The sequence below is a fragment of the Cervus elaphus genome, chromosome 19 (genome assembly GCF_910594005.1).
Source record: "Cervus elaphus chromosome 19, mCerEla1.1, whole genome shotgun sequence".
NCBI classification, from domain to species: domain Eukaryota; kingdom Metazoa; phylum Chordata; class Mammalia; order Artiodactyla; family Cervidae; genus Cervus; species Cervus elaphus.
The window spans coordinates 36,150,464-36,172,474 of NC_057833.1; the positions used below are offsets into that span (position 1 = coordinate 36,150,464).

At 43.8% G+C, this 22,011-nt stretch overlaps 1 protein-coding gene across 5 annotated transcripts in view; it reads right to left on the minus strand.

Annotated features, from left to right (window-relative positions):
• Nucleotides 1-22,011, minus strand: part of ABCC5 (ATP binding cassette subfamily C member 5) — an 80,223-nt gene that overhangs the window by 25,575 nt on the left and 32,637 nt on the right. For all 5 annotated transcript variants that reach the window (XM_043873857.1, XM_043873859.1, XM_043873858.1 and 2 more), the window contains 12 exons: nucleotides 17,572-17,928; nucleotides 13,160-13,231; nucleotides 10,925-11,049; nucleotides 10,732-10,804; nucleotides 8,921-9,124; nucleotides 7,935-8,078; nucleotides 7,053-7,155; nucleotides 3,510-3,694; nucleotides 2,967-3,113; nucleotides 2,566-2,695; nucleotides 951-1,104; nucleotides 731-859 (listed from right to left, as the gene is read on the minus strand). In XM_043873857.1, the coding sequence (XP_043729792.1) occupies nucleotides 731-859; nucleotides 951-1,104; nucleotides 2,566-2,695; nucleotides 2,967-3,113; nucleotides 3,510-3,694; nucleotides 7,053-7,155; nucleotides 7,935-8,078; nucleotides 8,921-9,124; nucleotides 10,732-10,804; nucleotides 10,925-11,049; nucleotides 13,160-13,231; nucleotides 17,572-17,928 (1,823 nt within the window). The remainder of the gene's footprint in view (nucleotides 1-730; nucleotides 860-950; nucleotides 1,105-2,565; nucleotides 2,696-2,966; nucleotides 3,114-3,509; nucleotides 3,695-7,052; nucleotides 7,156-7,934; nucleotides 8,079-8,920; nucleotides 9,125-10,731; nucleotides 10,805-10,924; nucleotides 11,050-13,159; nucleotides 13,232-17,571; nucleotides 17,929-22,011) is intronic.

Sequence of the window (22,011 nt, forward strand, 5' to 3'; positions counted from 1 at the left end):
CTCTGTAAGACAGAACATTCACAAGGTACAAAAGGTTTTACCATGAAAAGTCAGTCTTTCTCCTGCCCTCCTCCAGCTACTCACTTCTACTGTCCAGTGACAGCTATTAGTTTCCTGTGTGTTCTTTCAGATATTTTAAATGTTACAGACACATATTTAAAGGGAGCAAACTATACATGCACATCTGTATCTTGCTCTTTCACCTAATTTAACTTGGAAATCATTCCACATCAGTATGTAGGAAGCAGTCTCATTCTTTTTAGGGGTCACATAATATTCCATTATACGGGGACACCACAGCCTATTTAACCAGTCCTCTACTGAAGAAAATTTAGTCTAGTTCAACCTCTAGTTAACATAAATCTCCACAATGACTATATAAGTACAGAAATTTCTCACACAAACATTATTAACAGCTAAATAAAATGTCAATCTATTGTCTATGAATATCTTACTTTTCCAAGAAAAAAAAAGGAGCAAACTCTATCAAATATAGCCATTCAGAACCGAAAGCTAATAAAGACTCCAAATCTGTTTTTGTCTTCCCATTTGCTCAGAAGGGAGTTCCACCAAGCAAGTGAATCTTAATCAGCAGAGATCATTAAATCACTAATACTCTTAGTAATGAGCTTTATAATCCCCAATTCTGACTTTGAAAGGCTTCTTAAACTCTCATTAAATGCTGAGATGTTGGCTCCCTAATGAGCCCTCTGGCCCCCACGGAACTAACCTGTGTAGAAATTCCTGCCCTTTGTTGTAGGCGTGGATGGTGGCAAGGCCCTGTATGCTGGATGTGATGTGGGAAAGGAAAGGTGACTGCGTGATATTATCCAGACGCTTTAGTTCTCGGATCAGGACCCTGGAGATAGAAAGAGTTCTGTGTCAGAGGGGTGGACTGGCAACTCTGGCTTCACCCTTTGCACTGAAAGACACAAAGACTTCCTGTTTACCTGGAGACAATGTGCAGAATTGAAAAGAGGATGACAAGGGGCCCCACTGCCACGAGGAACCACGGGAAAACTCCCGCAATCATTCCAACACAGAAGAACACCAAGATGACGTTCTGAATGAACATCTCGGCCTGGAACGGCAGGCGCACGTCGACTGGGGAAACGGTAAAGGAACATGTGTCAGATGCTGGGATCCACAAACAGCCAGAATTTTTAAAAAACAAAGAGGCTCCCAAAAAGCCATATCTGAAATTTGTGATTTTTTTGTCTTTTAAACAGTCTGATCAAAGAAAAATCTGGTAATGTAGTTGCTCTAATTTTTCTTGTCCCAAGAGCATTTAAGCGATCTTTCTCACCTGTGCCCTCTTTTTGGATCACTGTGCTGCCCAACCCCCTTAAACATTTCTTCCATTTTGCAAAGTAATATATGTTTGCTATAAAATATTTGGAAAATAAATATGCAAAAAATTAAATAAACATAGTCTTATCCTTACCAATATAAATGAACTGCTGCTAACATTTAAGAAACTTTTCATGGAAAATTTTAAACAAAAAAAAAAAAAAGAAAATTTTAAACATACACAAAAATTTTAAACATACACAAAAACTGGAAGAGTATAGAACCTCTAAGAGTTAACATTTTCTTCGCCCATTTAGGACATCTCCCCCCACCTATTTTCATACAAATCTGAGACAAGGTGATACCACTGATTTTCTTCAGTCTCTTTTCTATTCATCTGTGCATATGTGAGTTTAATACAAATGTGATCATGTCACACACATATGTATCATTGTTTTGTGTATCAGTGATGGTTTTGATCTCTTGTTACCTCTGGCCATAGCTATACATTGGCCTATCGACACCGGAAACAAACTCCTTCTATGGAGGCAGCATAGTAAGTAGTTAAAAACATTCATTCTGGGGTCAAAAAGATCTGAGCTCAATTCCCAGCTTGCTATTTAATAGTTGTGCAATCTTGAGCAAGTCAACCTTTCTAGACATCAGCTTTCCCATGCTCAGTGGGTAAAATGATACCCACACCTCACAGGGCTGCTATAATGGCTAGGATAGTGCATGTAAAACTGCTTGTAACACAGTAAGCCCTCAAAAAATGTCAGGTAGCATCACTATTATTATTGGCTATGGGAGTACAGCTGACCTTTGAATAACATAGGGGTTAGAGACACAGACCCCCATGCAGTCAAAAATCTGCATGTAATCTACAGTCAGCTCTCCATAGATGTGGTTCCTCATCCACAGTATTTAAGTTCTGGTGCTGGCACAGCCTAAGAAGCAATCAGTATCTGACAAACTTGTCAAGAGATTATAGGTGTCCAGGAACCTACGCACCACCCACAGGTAAATATGTCTTTTGGACTCTCAGATACCCTGTCCAAAGCCTTTATGCTCAGCCCTCTGAACTGGTTTTAAGGTTAAATAAGATCAAATAAGAGCTCACATGAAAGATGAAAAATTAGATAGGTCCTTAGCCTAAAGAGAAACTGCAACATGGAGAAAATGCCCAAGCTAACATGTTCCTGATGCAAATCCTGCAGCCACTGTGCTGGGTGGTTCATGCTCTGGAGTACCACAGAGAGAAGCAGTGAGAAATACCTTCATCCATGTCTTTGGAAAACCTGTTGAGAATTCTTCCCGTGGGGGTAGTGTCAAAAAACTTCATAGGGCTTCGAAGGATTCTTCGGAAAAGCTCATCATGGAGCCGGGAGGAGGCTCGCAATGTGCCCTGAGGAGCAAAGTACAGAGCGATCAGAGACCCAGGACTCAGCAGGCTCAGTAACTATTCCACAGGTCCAAAGCCAGAGAAGGGCAAGTGGCTGTGCAGGAAGGAGGTGGCTAACCGGAAAGGGCTGAGGCTGACAGGATGCAGGTCACTTTGGCAAGAGGCATCCTGCTTCAGAGGAGCTCCCCAACTCAGAATAAATCCAAGAGGTGCCAGGCAGAAGCCTGACCACACAGCCACCGGTGAGAAGAGGAGCAGAGGCCCCAGTGCATACCTTGACAAAGACCACTCCTCGAATGGCTTTCAGGATCAGCATGACTGCCATGGAGAGGGCGTAGATACTGGCATAGTAGTGCATGAGAGGATTGTCCTTCATGCTGTTGCTCACAGACGTCCTGTTTTCTTGAGTCACTGTGGTGTTCTGTTTGGAAGCAAGGTTCTGTGAGGCAAGACCCTCAGGGACATCCAAGAAGCCCTTGTCAGGGCCACTCTTGGCTCAGGCAGGGTACAGGATACAAACTCTGGGAGCTGGTGGAGACAAATGCAAGGCAGGCTTTGCCTGTTCCCCCTCTCTTCTCTAATGACAACAGACAGCCTATAGGTGTGCACCTGGTAAGCGCTACTGCTCCGTGAGTTGGTCAGGGAGCAACTACCTGGTGAGGTTACATTAGGGACTCATCTCTTTAATCCTGGGTAATCTTTGTTAATTACCTCCTTTAACAGAAATCTAGAGCACTTTCCCTAAGAAGAGCCAGGAAATATGGAGAGATGGCCATATTATTAGACGTATAATTTTCCCATCAATGAGGAATCTTACCCCACTTCCTTGCTTGATCCAGTAACTCAACCACCAGTTGCTGAAAGCGGTGCTGCCCACATTCAGCATGAAAAGGGACAAAATGACCAGGAATGCCAAAGGGCCCCCAGCAGCCTGGATGTAGACACCGTACACTGACCAGGGCACAGAACCCTGCCCCTTCTCTTCCATTTGCACGAGCTGCCCTAGGTGAGGAAAAGAGAAACACGAATTCAGAAAGGAAAAGCTGCTTTTCTAAAATGAAGTCACCTGTAGAAGAGTAGAGCCAAAGAGAGCCTACAGTTTCACAGAGCTCTAGGTTGGGATTATTTCCCCCTTTCAAGGAGCATTCATTTATCCATTTAATATCTATCTATTAGGCACCTACTATGAACCAGGCCCAGGAATAAGCCCTGGAGAGGCAAAGAGGATTAAGACCAGGTCCCTGCCAGGAGATCTGGCTCAGATCATCCACAAACAGGTAAATAAGTACAAAATTATAATAAAATGTGCTAACTCCAATGCTGGAATACTTGCAGGGCAGCATGGGAACATTCAGGAAGTGCACCTAACCTACTTGGGGGAGCTGTGAGGGGCTTAGCAGGGAGGTTCCAGGTGAGACTTTCTATGTAGTCCATATTATGTCTTTTTTTTTTTTTTTCTAGCTGCAAAGCATGACTCGGATTTTAGTTCCCTGATCAGGGACTGAACCTGCACCCTCTGCAATGAAAGCGTGGAGTCCTACCCACTGGACTGCCAGGGAAAATCCCCATATTGAAAGGTAAGCCAGAATCAGCCAGGTGGGGAAATGATGGGTGTAGGTATGAGGAAACAAGAAATCAGTATACACAGATATCCAATGTTCAGCATGGTTAGAACATTCTGTGTGCCTAAGGAGTGGCAAGAGATAAGGCTGATTAAGCAGGCTGTGGTCAGAGGATAAAGGCATTTCAACATTATCCTTCAGACAAGAACTTCTCAAGGGAATGGCTACTGGGGTGTAGAGATTTGACTCCCAGCCCTACTGTAGGAGATGGGCCTGGGATGGCCAGACCAGCCACCTCATGCAGTCTCTTTCATGTGTCCCAGCATCTCAGACAAAGAATGGATTTTCTATGTGTGCCACATCAGGAAAAAGATTTTAAAAATGCTGCTTTGAAACTGGGAAGCCACTGAAAGGACTTAGGCCCCAGGCAGTTGGCTGGTCTCCTGTTTTTAACTAGATCTCCTAGCTGTTCATGTGAAGGGCAGATTTAAAAGGAGGCAACTGTAACAGTCTCGGTGGGAGATGATAAAGGCCAGAACCAGGGCTGTTTTCTTGGGCTCCAAAATCACTGCAGACGGTGACTGCAGCCATGAAATTAAGATGCTTGCTCCTTGAAAGCAAAGCTCTGATCAACAGAGACAGCATATTAAAAAGCAGAGACATTACTCTGCTGACAAAGGTCTGTCTAGTCAAAGCTACAGTTTTTCTAGTAGTCATGTATGAACGTGACAGTTGGACCATAAAGAAAGCTGAGCGTCGAAGAATTGATGCTTTTGAACTGTGGTATTGGAGAAGACTCTTGAGAGTCCCCTGGACAGTAAGGAGATCAAACCACTCAATCCTAAAGGAAATCAGTCCTGAATACTCATTGGAAGGACTGATGCTAAAGCTGAAGCTCCAATACTTTGGCACCTGATGTGAAGAACGGACTCATTTGAAAAGACTCTGATGCTGGGAAAGACTGAAGGCAGGAGGAGAAGGAGATGACAGAGGATGAGATAGTTGGGTGGCATCACTGACTCGATGGACATGAGTTTGAGCAAGCTCCAGGAGTTGGTGATGGACAGGGAAGCCTGGCGTGCTGCAGTCCATGGGATCACAAAAAGTCGGACATGACTGAGCGACTGAAATGACTGACTGAAAACCAGAGTTGTGGCCATGCGGATGGAGTATTCAGGAAGTAAATTCAGATGGATGGGGTGATTGGCTGTGGGAGGAGAAAAAACATTTAAGGATATTTCCTAGGGACTCCCAGGAGATTGATGTTGACAAGAGAATACAGAGAAAGCCCCACGGGAAGCCTGTGCCTCTTTATCACACATGCTATGTAATTATCTTGGAATAAGCCACACAGGCCTCAGCACTTTACCTCAAGAGTCTCTAGGTCACATGTCCCCTAAAGACATTCTGTTTTTTCCTACTGCCTGTGGCAGGAATTGACAGATGTCTCAGCCTTCTGTGCTGTGTTTGCTTTGTGAGAGTAAGGTATCTCCAATCACACCTGAATTCAAGAGCTCATACAGGGCTTATTAAAAGAAAGAAAAGAATCAGTAAGGTCAACTCCTAACACCCAATGTTTGCTGCAGTTTTAAGACCAAGGAAATGAAAACAACACGGCAAACCAAAAAAAAAAGTCCTGAATTCAACATGTCAGGTGAGAAGGTAAAAGAAATAACTTTAAAACAGGAATGCATTTCTATTTATTATTTACAAAAGTGAAAACGCCTAAGGTATTGCAAACAGCTTCTCTAACTCTCAAGATTTGTTTTGGTTGATAAGATGAAGAGTTTAAAAAACAGGACCAAGGAGTCTGGGTAGGAAAATCAAGTAGGAGAAATCTTGGCTGTAACTCTTCTCCATAGCTCTGCTGCTGCCTGCTTGGGACCAGCCAAGGAGTGATCGTTTTACCAGGGGAGGGGGCAGAGGGGGGTTAACTGAGGATGTGGGCATTCTTAGGGCTGGCATGCCTCTGCTTTGGTTGGCATGACTTTTAAAGAGCAGAGATGAATCACAGGAAAGAAAGGTATACCTCTACCCATGATTCAATTTTTCCTTAGTCAAGATGACTCAGCAATGACTACCTACACCTCACTCCACTCTGCATAGCAAAAAAAGGCATAGGAGTAAAGGTCATTTTTATTGCCTTGGTCTGTTTGAGCAAACAGAAGTTGCCTCATGGTCTCCCAATAATCATATAAGATTCTTGTTATTCTAGAAATATAAGGCCAGGTGTTCCACAACAGACAATGATTATCAGGCAGGATGAATTGCTACATAGCATAATTTCTGATAAACTTTAATGACACACTTTACATCATCTTTCTGCACTGCCATGCTGGCCCTCACGAACGCCCTGGCTGGCTGATGACCTCAAGAGCATCATCAAAGCCAAAAAGAGAGGCAAGCACCAGGTTCTTACTAGTCCATGTGCCACAGTCATCATCAGGGTTTTGACTTGATGGTGAAGTGTGATTATAATGGCAAATTTAACTGATGATCACAGGGCTGGGAAAATTGCTGTGAACCTCATGGGCAGGTTAAACAAGTGAGAAGGGATCAGCCCCAGATATGATGGGCAACTCAAATATGTGGAAAAACGGGAGCTCCATTCCATCATTTTCATTGTACTGACAATCTCATCTGGCATTACGGACCACGAAAAAGCAAGTGTGTGAAAACACACTAGAGGGAAAACCATGAGATCCTTTTTCTAGGGATGTAATACATATATGCAAATAAAATGCCAAAACAAAACAAAAGCAAAAACTTTAATGTCAATTCTCAAAAAGGTTCATTACCTTCCTCTGGCTTCACTGCTTTCTCCTTCTTTACTGATCCTGTTTTAGGACCCTTCTCTTGTGTTTTCTTCTGTGAACCACTGGTTTCCTTTTTTGAATTAATCTAATGAAAAAAAAAAAGTGTCTCCAGTTATCATGATATGGCCATTCAGATAAATGTCCAAAGGACATGTTAGCAAATCATCCATGGAGTTGCTGCTCTTATTGAAAAGAGACACGTCCAACTTCTTAAAAGTTAACTTATGTACTTCCCCAAGTCCTGATATCTTTGAGGTCTGGGTTCTGACCATTCCATAGACCCTGCTCTCCCCAAAGTCACTAAAAACCTAAATTCCAAACACAGTAGACTTTATGCTATTCTTATCCACTCTAACTTGTGCAAAGTATCAGCTGGATGACATCTATAAAGTGCGTAAACCAGTAATTGGGACACAGTCAGTGCTAGTTAATGAGTGCCAAGTTGGCAGCCAAGACACCATGGATAATTTTCAAATGTATGCAGGATTTAATGTCTCTTCCCTGCCACGTTATTCATCTGATTATTAAGAAAGGGGCTTTTACAATACTCTGGTTAGGATTTAATGGAGTTTAAGAAATTAAGGTATGACTGAGCAATAGCACACAATGAGCCCACACCCTTCTTGTCATTGCCTTACTGGTGAATTCTCAGTGACAGAAGACCTTGGTTCTCTAGTTCCACAGTCCTGCCCTCCTAGAACAGAACCAGTGTGTGGACTAAAGCATAGTAGTCTGGTCATTGGAAAACAGGGCCCCTGCCAGCAAGACACAGACAATGAGTTCAGCAGAGATTTCTCCATCATTCACTATGGTAACAAGTGTCTCTCACTAGAAAGACACACACACACACCACGCGAATCTTACCTCAACTGGGGGTGTCTCTCCCAGCAACAGGTTATTAAAAATAGTAGCATAATCACCATTCAGATTCATTAATTCCTCATGAGTGCCTCTTTCTGTAATACAGCCCTCTTTCATGAAGATCACTTCATCACAGTCAGCCAGGTACTGGAGACAACGACAGGGACAATGCAGTGTGGCTGATTATTTGTGCAAATACATCCAAACGCCTACACCTTACTTCAGCAGGTCTCACCTGGAGATGTCCCCCTAGGGGACACTTGGCAATATCTGGAGACATTTTTGATTGTTACAATTTGAGGGGTGGGGGGAGAGGGGTACTACTGCCATCTGTTGGATAGATGCCAGGGATGCACAGGACAGGCCCCCACAACAGAGAGCTAAGACTGAGAACTCCTGCTTTAGTTTATCCTGTCTCATGATGTAGTTCAAAAAGCAGGTTCTCCAGTTTTTGATATAAATCTGCTGATGAAGCCACACAGTCTTATATTAAACTTTACATCCCTTTACTAAACGCAGAAGTACACATAATTCTGTGGCAGAATGGGGGGTTAGCCCCCTAAACTTGAAAACATATGCAAAGCAGATGGCAACCTCCTTGAGCTGCTCTCTGAAGTGGCTGCTTGTTATGGAATGGCAGAGGAAGAAGAGCTTGTTTTCCCTAAACAGTACCCACTCACATAAAGATGTTAACACAATGCTTTCCAAACTATCTCTTACCCAGACTCCATTTTTAGCCTATTCCTCTTAGCCCTTTTACTTACTGATTTATATGCAGAAGCTAACCTGCTCCAAGGATCTCTGATTCAGATGGCCATCTGGTACAACAAGCTTTATGGTACAATGAGCCAGGAGGCTATTTGCTGAGGAAGGGAACACCATGATTCCAGGGACTTCAAGGAGCCCCATGAAGGTACCTGGACCAAGCCCACCTCCCTGTTTCTGACTGCCCAAGTCAAGGTGGGTAGCCTGGGGAAGGAAGCACATACCTGTAACTGGTGGGTAATGAACAGAACCGTCTTGGACTTGAGATGCTTCTGGATAGCACTATTGAAGATGTGATTGCCCACATGGGCGTCTAAGGCACTGAGGGGGTCGTCCAGGATATAGATATCTCGGTCACTATACAAGGCCCGGGCAAGGCTGATCCTCTGGCGTTGCCCGCCACTCAGGTTGGCTCCTCGCTCACCAATCTACAGGAGCCCAGAAAGCACAAGGAAGTCTCCAGTTCAAGTCCAGAACAACACTCAGTGGTTGCCTCAGTCACTTCTCCCCTCTTCCACCCAAACCAGCTCCTTCTCTTCATTTCCCCACCTGGATGGAATGCCACTGTATCCTCTAGGGCCCACACCAGAACTGGGGGTATCAGCCCAAATTGCCTCCTCCTCTCCCACAACTATCTGGTTACTAACCAACCCTGTGTCTGAGCCTTACCACATCCTCTGGATGCCCCATTACAATCCATTCTCCATGGGCAGAATGACTTTTCCAAAACACAAAGCTGACCATCTTGCTTAGTCCTAAAGGACAGAATCTAAGCCCCCAGATATGGCAGACAAAGCAGGCCCTTTACCAACTGACTTTCCAGCAACTCTTAGCCTCCACTGTCAATGCCCCTTCTGTACCCTGGGATCTGAGCAGGTGTGTCAGCTCAGTTAAACTGTGTGTCTATTATGAACACGCCTGACTACTGTCATGCCTTCTCCTGTACTTGTCTGCTCAGTTCTGGCATCCTCTCCTCTGTGAAGCCTACCCTCCCCTTCTCCACTAACACCCAAAAGAAAGGCAATTCTTTCATCACCTTATTTTGTGCCTATTTGTCAGTATGTCTTTCCCAATTGTAAGCTTGCTGAGGATACAGATTATTGTCCTTTTCTTTTATATTCCCAGTGCCCCCAGAAGCTTCTGCACAGGCAGCTGGCATATAACAAGCACTTAATAAATGTTACTAAGTGAAAAAAAATCGATTGTCAAACAGTAACTGGCTGTTTTTTCTTTTTTTTTTTAAATCTTGTCCTTAAAAAAAATTCAATTAATTCAGAGGTTTTCAAATAAGAGCATATATAAGAATTATCTGCAGGGCTTGTTAAAATGGACTGAGGGAGCCCCATCTCTCGAGTCATGATTCAGGAGGTCTCTGGTGGGGCTGAGAGGCTGCAGTGATGTTGCTGATGTGCTGCTAATCAGGGGACCGGGATCTGAGAGCCAATAAATTAATCAAACCACTCCAATCTGGTTTGAGGGCTTAAACAGAAGTCAACTGAATAAAAGTCAGCCCCAGAGACCTCAAGGGCAGGTCATGGAAGATGAGCATTAACACGGAGAGCCAGTTCTAAAGACAAGCCTCACGGGATTACTCAAGGGCAGAGAAGCAAAGAAAGGCAGCTTTATGTTAAGGCCTCTTTCTTTCTAGAGGGAGTCAGCTCTCTAGAGAGTTACATGAGTAAAAAGAGGTTGGCAGAAGAAAGTTCAAAGAATTTCAACAGGCATATGATTGAGTAATGGTTTTAAATATGAATAGTGCAGAAAATATGAACTGTGAACCAACAATGGGATTTTGTTTAAAATCCACAACACATGAAATTTATGTGCTTAAAACAGGCAATGTTGCTATCCCTGCCCTAAGGAACAAATGTGTCCCTAACATAAAGTCCCAATGAAAGCAAAACTCCTGTGAAAGTTCTTCTCCCACAATTTAAGTTGCATGCCTAGGAGGCAGTTCTGGTAGAGCTCTGCCCCCCCAAATACCAGAATCCTCTCCGCTAAACACCCTGGCCCACCAGGGGCAGAAGGCCTATACCTCTGTCAGGTCACTGTGGGGAAGGATGGCCAGGTCAGGCCTCAGGCAGCAGCAGTTCAGCACAGAGTTGTATCTGAGGGACACAAGAAGACCCAGAGTCAGGGGCATGGTTGGGGTAGAGCCTGCTGACGTGGGCTGCCTTGCGTCTCACATGGCCAAGAGGAAAGCATGACAGAAACCAAACATTCCTTGCCTTTCTTCATCAAATTCCTTCCCAAAGAGGATGTTGTCTCTCAGAGTGGCATTGAGGATCCAGGCCTGCTGGGCCACGTAAGCGAAGGTTCCATTGACTGCAATGCTGCCCTCTAGAAGTGTCATCTAGGGAAACAGACACCATCCAATGGCATCACAACACAAAGCCATCACCCTGAGTCAACAGAACCCCCCACGTTCCACAAGGGAGTTGAAAGTCTAGTCAGTTTCCTTGGATGCTTTTGGAACCCAAATCCAGCTCTCACCTTTGTTCCACAGCAGTCAAGAAAATCAAAGTTCTCCTTGCTTATGTGTGATGGGAGCCCAGCATAACCCATGACTTGAATGAATGAATATTTCATTCAGCAACTCATAAGCTACTTTATCATCATTTCTTCCTAACTGCAAACTGTTCTAATTAAAGGAACTCAAGCAGAAGGCCCTTACAGAATTCCCCTGGGGAGGATGCTGCAAAGATTTAGAGCTAGTCCCTGCCTCAAGATGAAACAGGCCAACTCATCTACAGAATTAATCCAGCCTGTTGGCTAGTTCAGCTGCTTTTGTAAAATGAGGACCAGAGGGGGAAAAAAATTCCAGTTAGACATCAATTAGCATTATAGAGTATTCACATAATGGTGACAGACCCTCCACTCCAATGTGAAGAGATTACACGATAAGCTGTGTGCTTTGAATTATGTTTTCAGTTGCAGAGATTGACATGAATCAATTTACTCATTTTACTCTTTCAGGTTTCCTTTCGAAGGGACTAACAGTAGATGCTTGTCTTGGATTACGAATGCTATAGCTTGAAACGGTTTCATTAACCAATCTGCACATACAAGCTTGTCCTCTCAAACACAGTAACGCACAGCGGACACACATAAGACTGCAACATACTGCCAACTGCCCACAAACAGGTAAGCACTCTCACAGATAATGCATTCAGAGTGTTCAGAAACCTGGAGGGTCTACTGTGGAAATCCAGCTCTTCCAGCTGCTACAGTACAAACACCCCACAATGCAGACCACCAATAAGGAGTTAAACTCTAAAGAAGCAGCGTTGACAAGTAGCCCCTGCCTCTCTGTCAGGATTTGATCCAGAAGCAAAGACCCACTCAGTTTTCAATTTAACTGCTGCCCACCAGCCCTCCCTTTCAGTCCACCTGTGTCTCTCATCACTGGCTCTGAAATCTGGCTGATGATCAGAAATTATGTAGGAGGTTTTTGGCTCTTAGCAAACACCAGTGGCTGAGCCCAACCACTGCACAGTCTCACAAGGCAGAAGGGGTAGGGGTGGGGAGCTGTCCCTCCCGATGATTTGGATGCAGCTTTCCTCAGACCACCCTGAACACCTTTGCTCCACCAACTGTGACAATGATGCCAAACAAGACAAAATAATCCATAGACTGGATGCTACATGAAAATCTTCCCCAATCCCTTCTCCTATTAATTTCCTCAACATGGATAAATGACTCAGAGGACCTTATCCATCAGCAGGAATAATCTTACATTTATCCTCATCTCAACCACCTAAGCCAAGCTCATTTAATCCAAGTTTAGAAGCATATGGGGTTTTGCTTTATTCTTCTGATTATTTGGTTTCTAAAACATAGTAGAAGATAATCTGTCTTAGCTGGATGATCCCCACTCGAAATGCTGACAGCCCTCTTCTGGGCCCTCTGAGCACTATTCACTCACTGCCTTGGGCTCTGCTAGTATGTCTAGAAGGCCTAGCACCCCAACCAAACCATGAACTTGAGGGCATAATTCTTTCAATGGTTAGCTTGAAAATGGACTAGGTCTTTGTTTCTAGATCAAATCCTGAAGGCCCTCTTTCTGACAGGGAGGTTGGTGAGGCTGGTCCATTTGTTGGCAGTCTGCAGTTTGTCAGTCTCTGACCTCTGACATTCCCCAACACACTGTCTGGCACACCTGTGGCACTCAATAAATACGTGCTGAATAAAAGAAGGCACAAGGAACAAGTGACTCCAGCTGGGTATCAATGGGTCCAGGCGCCCACTGAACCATATCCCAGATATAATGCTGTTGTTAAGGGGTAGGAGTGGGTGGGGGGTGGAGGCCGGGAGTGGCAGGAGCATGATAACAGACCAAGGGTCCTTTTGTTTCCACCTTTCCTGACTCTCTTCAGGAAATAAGCCTATTTTTCCTGAGACTCTTGTTAAGCAGAATCCAGAGAAAGAAGCAGAAAATGCCCAGGACAACAACAAAATCTTACCTGGCCTAAAATGGATGAAATGAGAGAAGTTTTTCCACTTCCCACACTGCCACAGATTCCAACCAGTTTACCCTGGACAAAGCACATGAGAGAGGAAGGTTATTAAAGGATACTGTCCATTCATGTCAAGGACTCTGGATTTCTTTGAGAACAAAAACATTAGTGACAGTCCATCACGATGGGGACTGTCATCCTGAGGATCTAGCAAGTCACTTACCTCTTTTCTCCCTCATCAGCCACCCACGTCATAGGGTTTCTGTGGGGATGCACTGAGGTAATAGATGTGTAAGTCTTTTAGAAAATTTAAATATGCCACAGGCATTAAGGTGTCCCACATAACTTTTAGAAAGGGCTAAACCTTTTCCACTTTGTTGGCAACCCATGCTTTTTGATAACTTGTTTGTTTTTATTGATGGTTTTGAAAGAGAGGACAGGACTCTTAAAAATCATTTTATTTTCATTTTATATGATTTTTTTCCTCAGGATCTAAAATCATTTTGAATAAAAACTATGCGCAATGTGCACTGTTGTTTCCATTTTTCTTTTTTTAATAATTATTTTTATTTGGCCGCACTGGGTCTTAGTTGCAGTATGTGGGATCTAGTTCCCTGGCCAGGGATCGAACCTGGGCCCCCTGCATTGGGAGCACAGAGACTTAGCCACCAGACCACCAGAGAAGTCCCTGTTCCCATTTTTCTACAAACATTTCCAAGAATCTGAGGGCATATTTTTATCATCAATCCCACATGAAAGTAGAAAACCAAGCCTGTGATTAACTGAATATCCCCAGGCAAAATGATGAGTTCTCCATGGGCAGTATTAACTGTTTTCAAGAACAGACAGATGATTTTAACAGGGCCACTTGTTCAGCAACACTCTATCGCCTTAAGCCTGGCATGGAGGAAGGGGATGGAGAGTGGTGTTGTGGAAAGAACATGGATTCTGGAGGCAGACAGGTCTTATAAAAGTATTCTTGACAAAGTTTTTGACATGGTCCAGGGGGCTGAGAGATTACTAACCAGTGGTTATAAAGAGACCAAGTCACAGGCTTAGACTCTGCTCTGGTCAGTCAGGTTAACACAAAGAAAACTCTGTTCTGATGACTAAATGGTGGCTAAAGAAGATGTCAACAGTGAAGCAAGTGCCTGGGACACAGAAAACATCAGACAAATGTTAATTTCCCTCCTCTTCCCTAAAGAGAGGGGCTGGGGGAATAATAGCTAAAGGTCTGTCATGTGAACATGGACTGTGAAGGGCAGAAGGAGGGTCAACAGATAGAAAGGAAAAGAGTAAACTTTATCTGATTACAAGAAATAATCCTCTAATAGAGTTGATTAGCAATGTAATAGAGTTGCCTCAAGGTAACTGTTATTAAATAAGAAGCCTGCTGTTAAAAGTTAACTGAAGTCAAAAAAACTGACTTGCACGCCCTCCAATGATGAGCCATGCTAGTTGTTTCATGTGGTCTCATCCATCTCCCTCTTGTCTGTAACTTCCAACAGCTAGGAGCTTTTTGTTTCCCTTTAGTACAGCTCTGGATCTGTGTAACATGCCTCACTATACAGTCCAGCTCTCACAACCGTATGTGACCACTGGGACGACCATAGCCTTGACTATACCTTTATCGACAGCGTGATGTCTCAGCTTTTCAACACACTGTCTAGGTTTGTCATTGCTTTCCCGCCAAGAAGCAATTGTCTTCTGATTTGATGGCTGCAGTCACCTTCTACAATGATTTTGGAGCCCAAGAAGAGGAGATTGGTCACTACTTCCACCTTTTCCGCGTCTATTTGCCATGCGGTAATGGGGGTGGATGCCATGATCTTAGTTTTTTTAATATTTAGTCTTAAGCAGGCTCTTTAACTCTCCTCCTTTACCCTTATCAAGAGGTTCATTAGTTCCTCTTCGCTTTCTGCCATTAGAGTGGTATCATCTGCATATCTGAGGTTGTTGATGTTTCTCCTGCCTGTTTCGATTCCAGCTTGTAACTGTAAAGAAGGCAGAATGCCAAAGAACTGATGCCTTCGAACTGTGGTGCTGCAGAAGACTCCTGAAAGTCCCTTGGATAGCAAGGAGATCAAACCAGATCAGTCTTAAGGGAGATCAACCCTGAATATTCACTGGAAGGACTGAAGCTGAAACTCCAGTATTTTGGTCATCTGAAGCAAACAGATGACTCACTGGAAAAGTCCCTGATGCTGGGAAAGATTGCAGGCAGAAGAAGAGGGTGTCAGAGAATGAGATGGCTGGATGGCATCACCAATGCAATGAACATGAACTTGGGCAAACCCCGGGAGATGGTGAGAGACAGGAAGGCCTGGCGTGTTGCAGTCCACAGGGTCGCAAAGAGTCAGACACAACTGGGAGACTGGACAACAACAACATGCCTCACACCACATCAGAATCCCTGAAGACCACGCCCAGTGAGGCAGATGAACATTCTTTACCACCTCTGTCACCACCACCTTGGTCCAGAAAACTCTAATGCTTTTCCTTGGTTCTCCTGGCTTCACTCCCTGTTCTCCTACACTCTTCTGAATCCAGAAGCTAGAATGATTCTCTGCATCTGTAAGTCAGATCACATCACTCTTCTCCTCCAGTCCCTCTAGTGGCTTTTCTATCCATTCAGAGTAAAGCAGAAGTCATTACGAAGGCTCTGGCACACCAATCCTCTCTGCTTTCAGCACCCTCCCCTCTCTCCCACGCTCACTCTGCTCCTGTGAAAAGCACAATTAACACACTCGGGGATTTTGTGCTCTGTTCCCGCTGCCTGAATGCTCTTCTTCCCCCATGTATTCTCACGGCTCATTCCTTCAAGTCTTTGCTCAAACACAGGCATACCTTGCACATACTGCAGGTCTGGTTCCAGACTACTGCAGTAAAGCAAATACCGCAATAAAGTGATTCACACAAGTGTTTTGGTTTCCCAGTGTTTGTATTAGTTATGTTTACTTTATACTTTAGCCTATATAGTGTGCAATTACATTATGTCTAAGAAACAACATGGTATCTATTTTAATTTAAAAACACTTTATTGCTAAAAAATGCTAACCATCATCTGAGTCTTCAATGAGTCGTAATCTTCTCTGATGGAGGGTTTGAAATATTTCTAGAATTACCAAAACATAACAGAAATATGAAGTAAGCAAATGCTGTTGGAAAAAAACATCTACAGGCTTGCTTGATACAGGGTTGCCAGAAGCCTTCAATTTGTTTAAAAAAAAAAAAAAAGCATCATGCCTGTTATTACTTTTTTTTGGGCTGTACCCTGAGGCATGCAGAATCTTAGTTTGAGGCCTTCCCTTAAGTTGTCTATTTAAACTGCAGTGACACCTGCTCTCTGTCCATCAAGCCCTTTATCCCCTTTTCTTCGTAGCCCCTTTACCTGTTTACCATCTGCCTTTGCTCAGAAGAAGGCAAAATCCAAGAGGGCAGGGATTTTGGTTTCTGCTGCTCTAAAACAGTGCCTGACAGACAGATGGCACTCAAAATGGCTACAGAGACTTAGAGAATGAATTTATGATCACCCCGGGGGAAGGGTGGGGGGAAAGGATAGTTAGGGAGTTTGGGATGGACATGTACACACTGCTGTACTTAAAATGGATACCAACAAGGACCTACTGTATAGCACAAGGAACTCTGCTCAATGTTATGTGGCAGCCTGGATAGGAGGGGAGTTTGGGGGAGAATGGACACATGTGTTTGTATGGCTGAGTCCCTTTGCTGTTCACCTGAAACTATTACAACATTGTTAATTGGCTGTACCCCAATACAAAATAAAAAGTTTAAGGACAAATGGCTGTGGAGTGAGTAGATATATATACCCCTGGGATTTTCTGGATGCTGCAGCCCTCAACACGCTGCTGGCCCCCAGTCATATTCTGTAGGTTAAGCCTTGAAGCTGGAGTGTCTCGTAGTCACTCCCTATAGGGAGACTTCTGAGACACTCTAATCCTGGGCTGTAACATCATATGCCATAATGGCCTTTACTTTCATTAAAAAATAAAGTTACAATAGAATTGCTGATGACAGCATCACTGGGAGTACCTATTATACGCCAGGTTCTGTGCTATGCATAGCCAGTACTAACGAGCAGCTCACACAGAGTTATAATCAGAAATCATTATTATAGCTCACATATAACTATAACAATCAAATCTCCTCAGGGCAAGACTGTGGAAAACCCGCCTGAATGCTTCATTTCCTTGTTTACAAAATGAGTATCTCATGAGAGCATTTCTATAATTTATTTCTATTGTTAAATTCCTAAGAATCCCTTCTAGAGTGGACCTGGCCAGGTTGGCTCTTTGGTGCAAAGAGCCACTCCCAGCCATCACTCCCAGACACGAAGCACTTTGCTGAGAGGACCGGCAGCAGCCCCCCTCCCCAGAGGACACCTGGGAGGTGGTTACCTCTTCGATCTCCAGGTCGATGTTGTAGAGCGTCCTCTGCAGGCGGAGGCTCCCCAGGTGGATGTGCTTGCCCTCGTCCTCCTCAGGGCTGGGCCGCTCGTCACTGTCCAGGAGGAGGTGGCCCTTCTGCTCTGCCAGCACCGCCTGGTGCTCAGTGCGCTGCAGCTGCCTCACCTTCTCTTTCTTGCCCCTGGCAGCCCTCTTGTCTTTTTTCGTTTTGGGGGTCAGCTTGGGTGAGTTCTGGATACTGGAGTGGGAGGAGTCCCATGCCAAGGTGGCATTTTTCATCTCTATCGTGAGGTGAGGGCTGGCTGGTTTTTTCTTTATCATGTGAACCTCTTCCATTAGAAACAAACTCTGATAGGAGTTGTGAGAGAGGTGCAAAGATGAGACACTGGATCAAGACCAGGGAGACAAGCCTAGGGCGTACACTCACGTAGCAAAACACATCAGGCTATACAGTGGAAGGAAGCTGAAGGGCAAAAGGTAGCTCATTAGTGTAGCCCAGCCTCAGGCCCATGGAGAGGTCACGGGAATGTGGGGACACCCTCGGGAGGGACAGGGGCCTCCTCAGTCGGCCCACACTCTATGCTACCAGTTACATGCTAAACTCTTCTTTCCTTTCCCACCACTCTCAAGAGGACCAGGGGATATTTAACTGACTGGTCTGCAGCCCTCTGTTCTCATTCAGGAGCTGCTGAGTAGTAGGTAGTAAAATGTAAGCAGGAAAACCAAAGGGCACACTGTTCTCCTGCCCTGACCCTCATCACTCTGCCATCCAGACCACTCCTGCAGGGCCCCCAAGCCTGGGCACTTTCCTCACGTACCACATGGCACATGGCATAGGGACAGGCTGAACTGAGCTGATGGCCAGGCCTAGCTCTCTCCAGTTAGAAAGGAGCACCTAAGGTTTGATCGACAGCAGAGTACATCTTCTCACCAACAAGTCCTACCTTGGAACTTGTGAGAATTCAAACAAAGGGCTTACGTGAAAGGGAAGGGTATCTCCCTCAGACACACCATCGAGAAGAAAGCAAGACTCTTCCCTCCCATCCATTCCCCAACCCCACTGAAGCATGTCAGGGGAAGAAAAGAGGAATGCTTGAAAAGCTAAATGTCTTGGAAATTACACTGGAAACACTGACCATAATAAACCTCTGCTCAGAACCAACATGTGCCCATGACTTTGAACCCACTTCTGACACCTCCCTTAACTAAGTGATCCTCTCTATAGGATGCTATACCAGTTGGACTCCCAATATGATTAAACAATTTTTTTTAAACATTAGAAAGTCTTTAGAAAAAAGATAACTTTTAGTGGCAGGACTCTTTCCTTAGTCACTTCGTTACCAAGAATCCCTAACTACTTTAAAAGCCCTTTAAAGTTTGCAGGTGCTATTAAGTGTACAACATAATCCCCTTGCCTGAGAGCAAGCCCCTTTTCCTAAATCCTAAACTCCTAAACTTGGTCTTTTCACTCCTAAACTGCCACATCCCCTACCCACTCCTAATCCTCCACCTTCCCAGAGTAACTATGCCACCTTCCCAGAAGTGTCATGTTTCTAAATCTGGATAATCTTCGCTCCTGGTCAACCTTTAAAAAAAAGTAGTTTAAAGTTTAGTTTTCTGAAAAGAGCCATTGGTTTCATTTGTTCAGAGCCTTCCTGAGAAGACTGCACTGAGAATAACATGCCAAATATTCTGTCCACCTTCACAGACTGAACCACATGCTGACAGAATTCCCGTCATTTCTCTCACCTCAAGAGTTACTAAAAGGATCTCTTAGGGCTCATGTACTATAAAAACTAGGCTAGTGCCTCTGACTTGCACAGATTGTGTGTGCAAGTTTTCCACATTTTCCCTTCCCACAGGCTCCCCGCAGCCGCGTACTCCTCCCAGGAGGATTTCAGCCTCAGTCACTCTGCCCCGACACACTGAGGCACACAAGAGCCTCACGCACCTGAATTCATATCTACGTGGATTTGCACCTGCCAGCCAAGAATCTTAGAGGTACATAAACTATAAACCTTAGCTTCACCAGAGGACGACAACCATCCAAACACTATTCTCAGTCACTGAAACAATCAAATTGGAATGTATCTGTTGAGCAGAAGAGGGGACTACTCATAGAGTTCCCAGATAAAATACAGGACACCTAGCTAAATTCTGATTCAGGATAAACAATGACTAATCTTTTAGTCTAAGTACATCTCATGCAGTTATTAACTGGGTGTCTAGTGTTTTTATTGGCTAAACCTGGCAACACTGTAGTGGTGACTGTCTTACCAGAAAAGTTATAAGCTGGTTTCTCACTGCCTTTCTGTAAGTTATCATACTCCTAGAAGTAGAGGCGGGGGAGGAGGAGAAGATTGACAAAAGAAACTAGCCAGAATGCGACTCATTCTCACGGGGTATATAGCAGAGCTGTGGGTGGTTTTGCTTCTATTATTAACTCTGAAACTTCCTGTGTAAAGGAAGGATCCATAGCGTGAAAAGCCATCTGCTAATACAAGTTCTCACTAGTAAGTGAATAGAGAGCTCTCGAGAAACAATTGAAAGTGAAGTCGCTCAGTCGTGTCCGACTCTTTGCGACCCCGTGGACTATAGCCTACCAGGCTCCTCTGTCCATGGGATTCTCCAGGCAAGAATAAGGAGTGGGTTGCCATTTCCTTCTCCAATAGGAGTGAACAAATCTACACTATAAATTCCCATCCCTTCATCCAAAATGTCACCAAATCCATTCACTAATGAAGACTGAGAAACAAACAGGGGACTAATTAATAGTCAAAAACATCTGCCTTAGAGGTTAACACTCTGATTATTACAGATCATTTCAACTGATTTATCTTTAAGTTAAGGCCATTCAATATATTTTCAAATCTTGGTTAATATATTTTCTTAGTGTAAAAGTTTTTATTTGGTTAGTTTCTAGCTCTTCTATTTCCCTGCTGAGACTATCTTTTCATTTCTAAGGTCTTTTTCTGATAATTGCAACATTTGGGTCATCTCGGTGTTTTCAACTTTCTTGGTTCTTTGTATATAGAGAAATTTTGGATTGTATCCTGGGTATTTTGAGTATTACATTATGAGACTCTAGGTCCTGGTTTTGAATCCTATAAAAAATGCTGTGTTTTTGTTTTAGGAAGAAATTGATCCATTTAGGATCAATTCTGGTCTGCTTCCTATGGGCTGTTAAAAACAACAGGCCTCAAATAGAGTCACTTATGTTAAGCCCCAAACTAGGACTTAACTACAGTTTCAGCTCTTCCAGGAATGGAATATTAAACCAGTCAATCAGGAATCACCTGATCAGCACTAGCTAGGAAACCTGCCTGAGAGACCCCTATTATCCCCTAAAGAAAAGTAACCTTGCAATAACCAATGCAGTTTTCTGCCTAGGATAACATCCTTGTTCCTGGTCCCTTCTGCCTGTAAACCTTTTCATTCTGTATAGCTCCTCAGAGCTCTTTCTCTTTACTAGATTGCATGCTGCCCAATTCATGAATCACTGAATAAATCCAATTAAGATTTTTTCAATTAAAAAAAAAACTGCCTTCGTCAAAGCTAGATATTGTGGGTTCTGCAAAATAAAGCTCTGATTACGATTAAGTCATTTCTTTTCATATGGCTCTGGAATTTGGCCTTCTAGCAACCACATTGGGGTGATGGAGGGTTGGGCCTGGGGGGCACATTCTTGAGGACTACCTTTCTTGACCAACAAGGCTGAGAACCTTACTTCTGTATTGCTCTCAGCAACCAAGAAGAATTAGCAAAGCTACTCTCAGCAGTGGCTTTGTCAACAGCCACTTTGCCAACAGCCGGGAGTCCAGCCACACAGGTGCTGTTTCTTTTTGTTTTCGTTCTTTTAATTATTAACCACTTCCAAATATCTACCTCCCTCCACCCTCCCAAATATATCTACTTCTTGTATCATGTATTTGTGTTATTCTGAAAGCACAAAGAACACAGCCAAAGCATGATCAACTAATCCCTTGCAAGGAAAAAAAAATCCTTACTTCACTTCTCAGTATGGTCTAGCTTTATGCTATACCCATGTCATTGCGTTTCCTGTACCATGAATGACCAACATACAGGACAGAAAAAAGAACTAAAAAGAGTTTATGACCAGCAGCATTTTGGTAAAGGTAGATGGAGATCAAGGTGAGAAAAAGCTGACAGTCTCCTGATCATTCTAATTGCCTAGGTTTGAATCACTTAAAGGCCCAGTAAATTATAACAAATATCCATGTTAAGTCCAGGCAAAAGGGACTAGCTCTGAAGGGGAACACTGAAATTTTGGGAGCCGATTACTACATAGGCTGTCTATAAAAGGTAAAAAGTTGTATTTCTATGGACTGGCCCTCTGAGTTTTTCACTGACTTCTTTCTTACCAACTTGCCAAAAGGCTAAAGGTGAAAAACGTTAAGTGTGGCCAGCCCA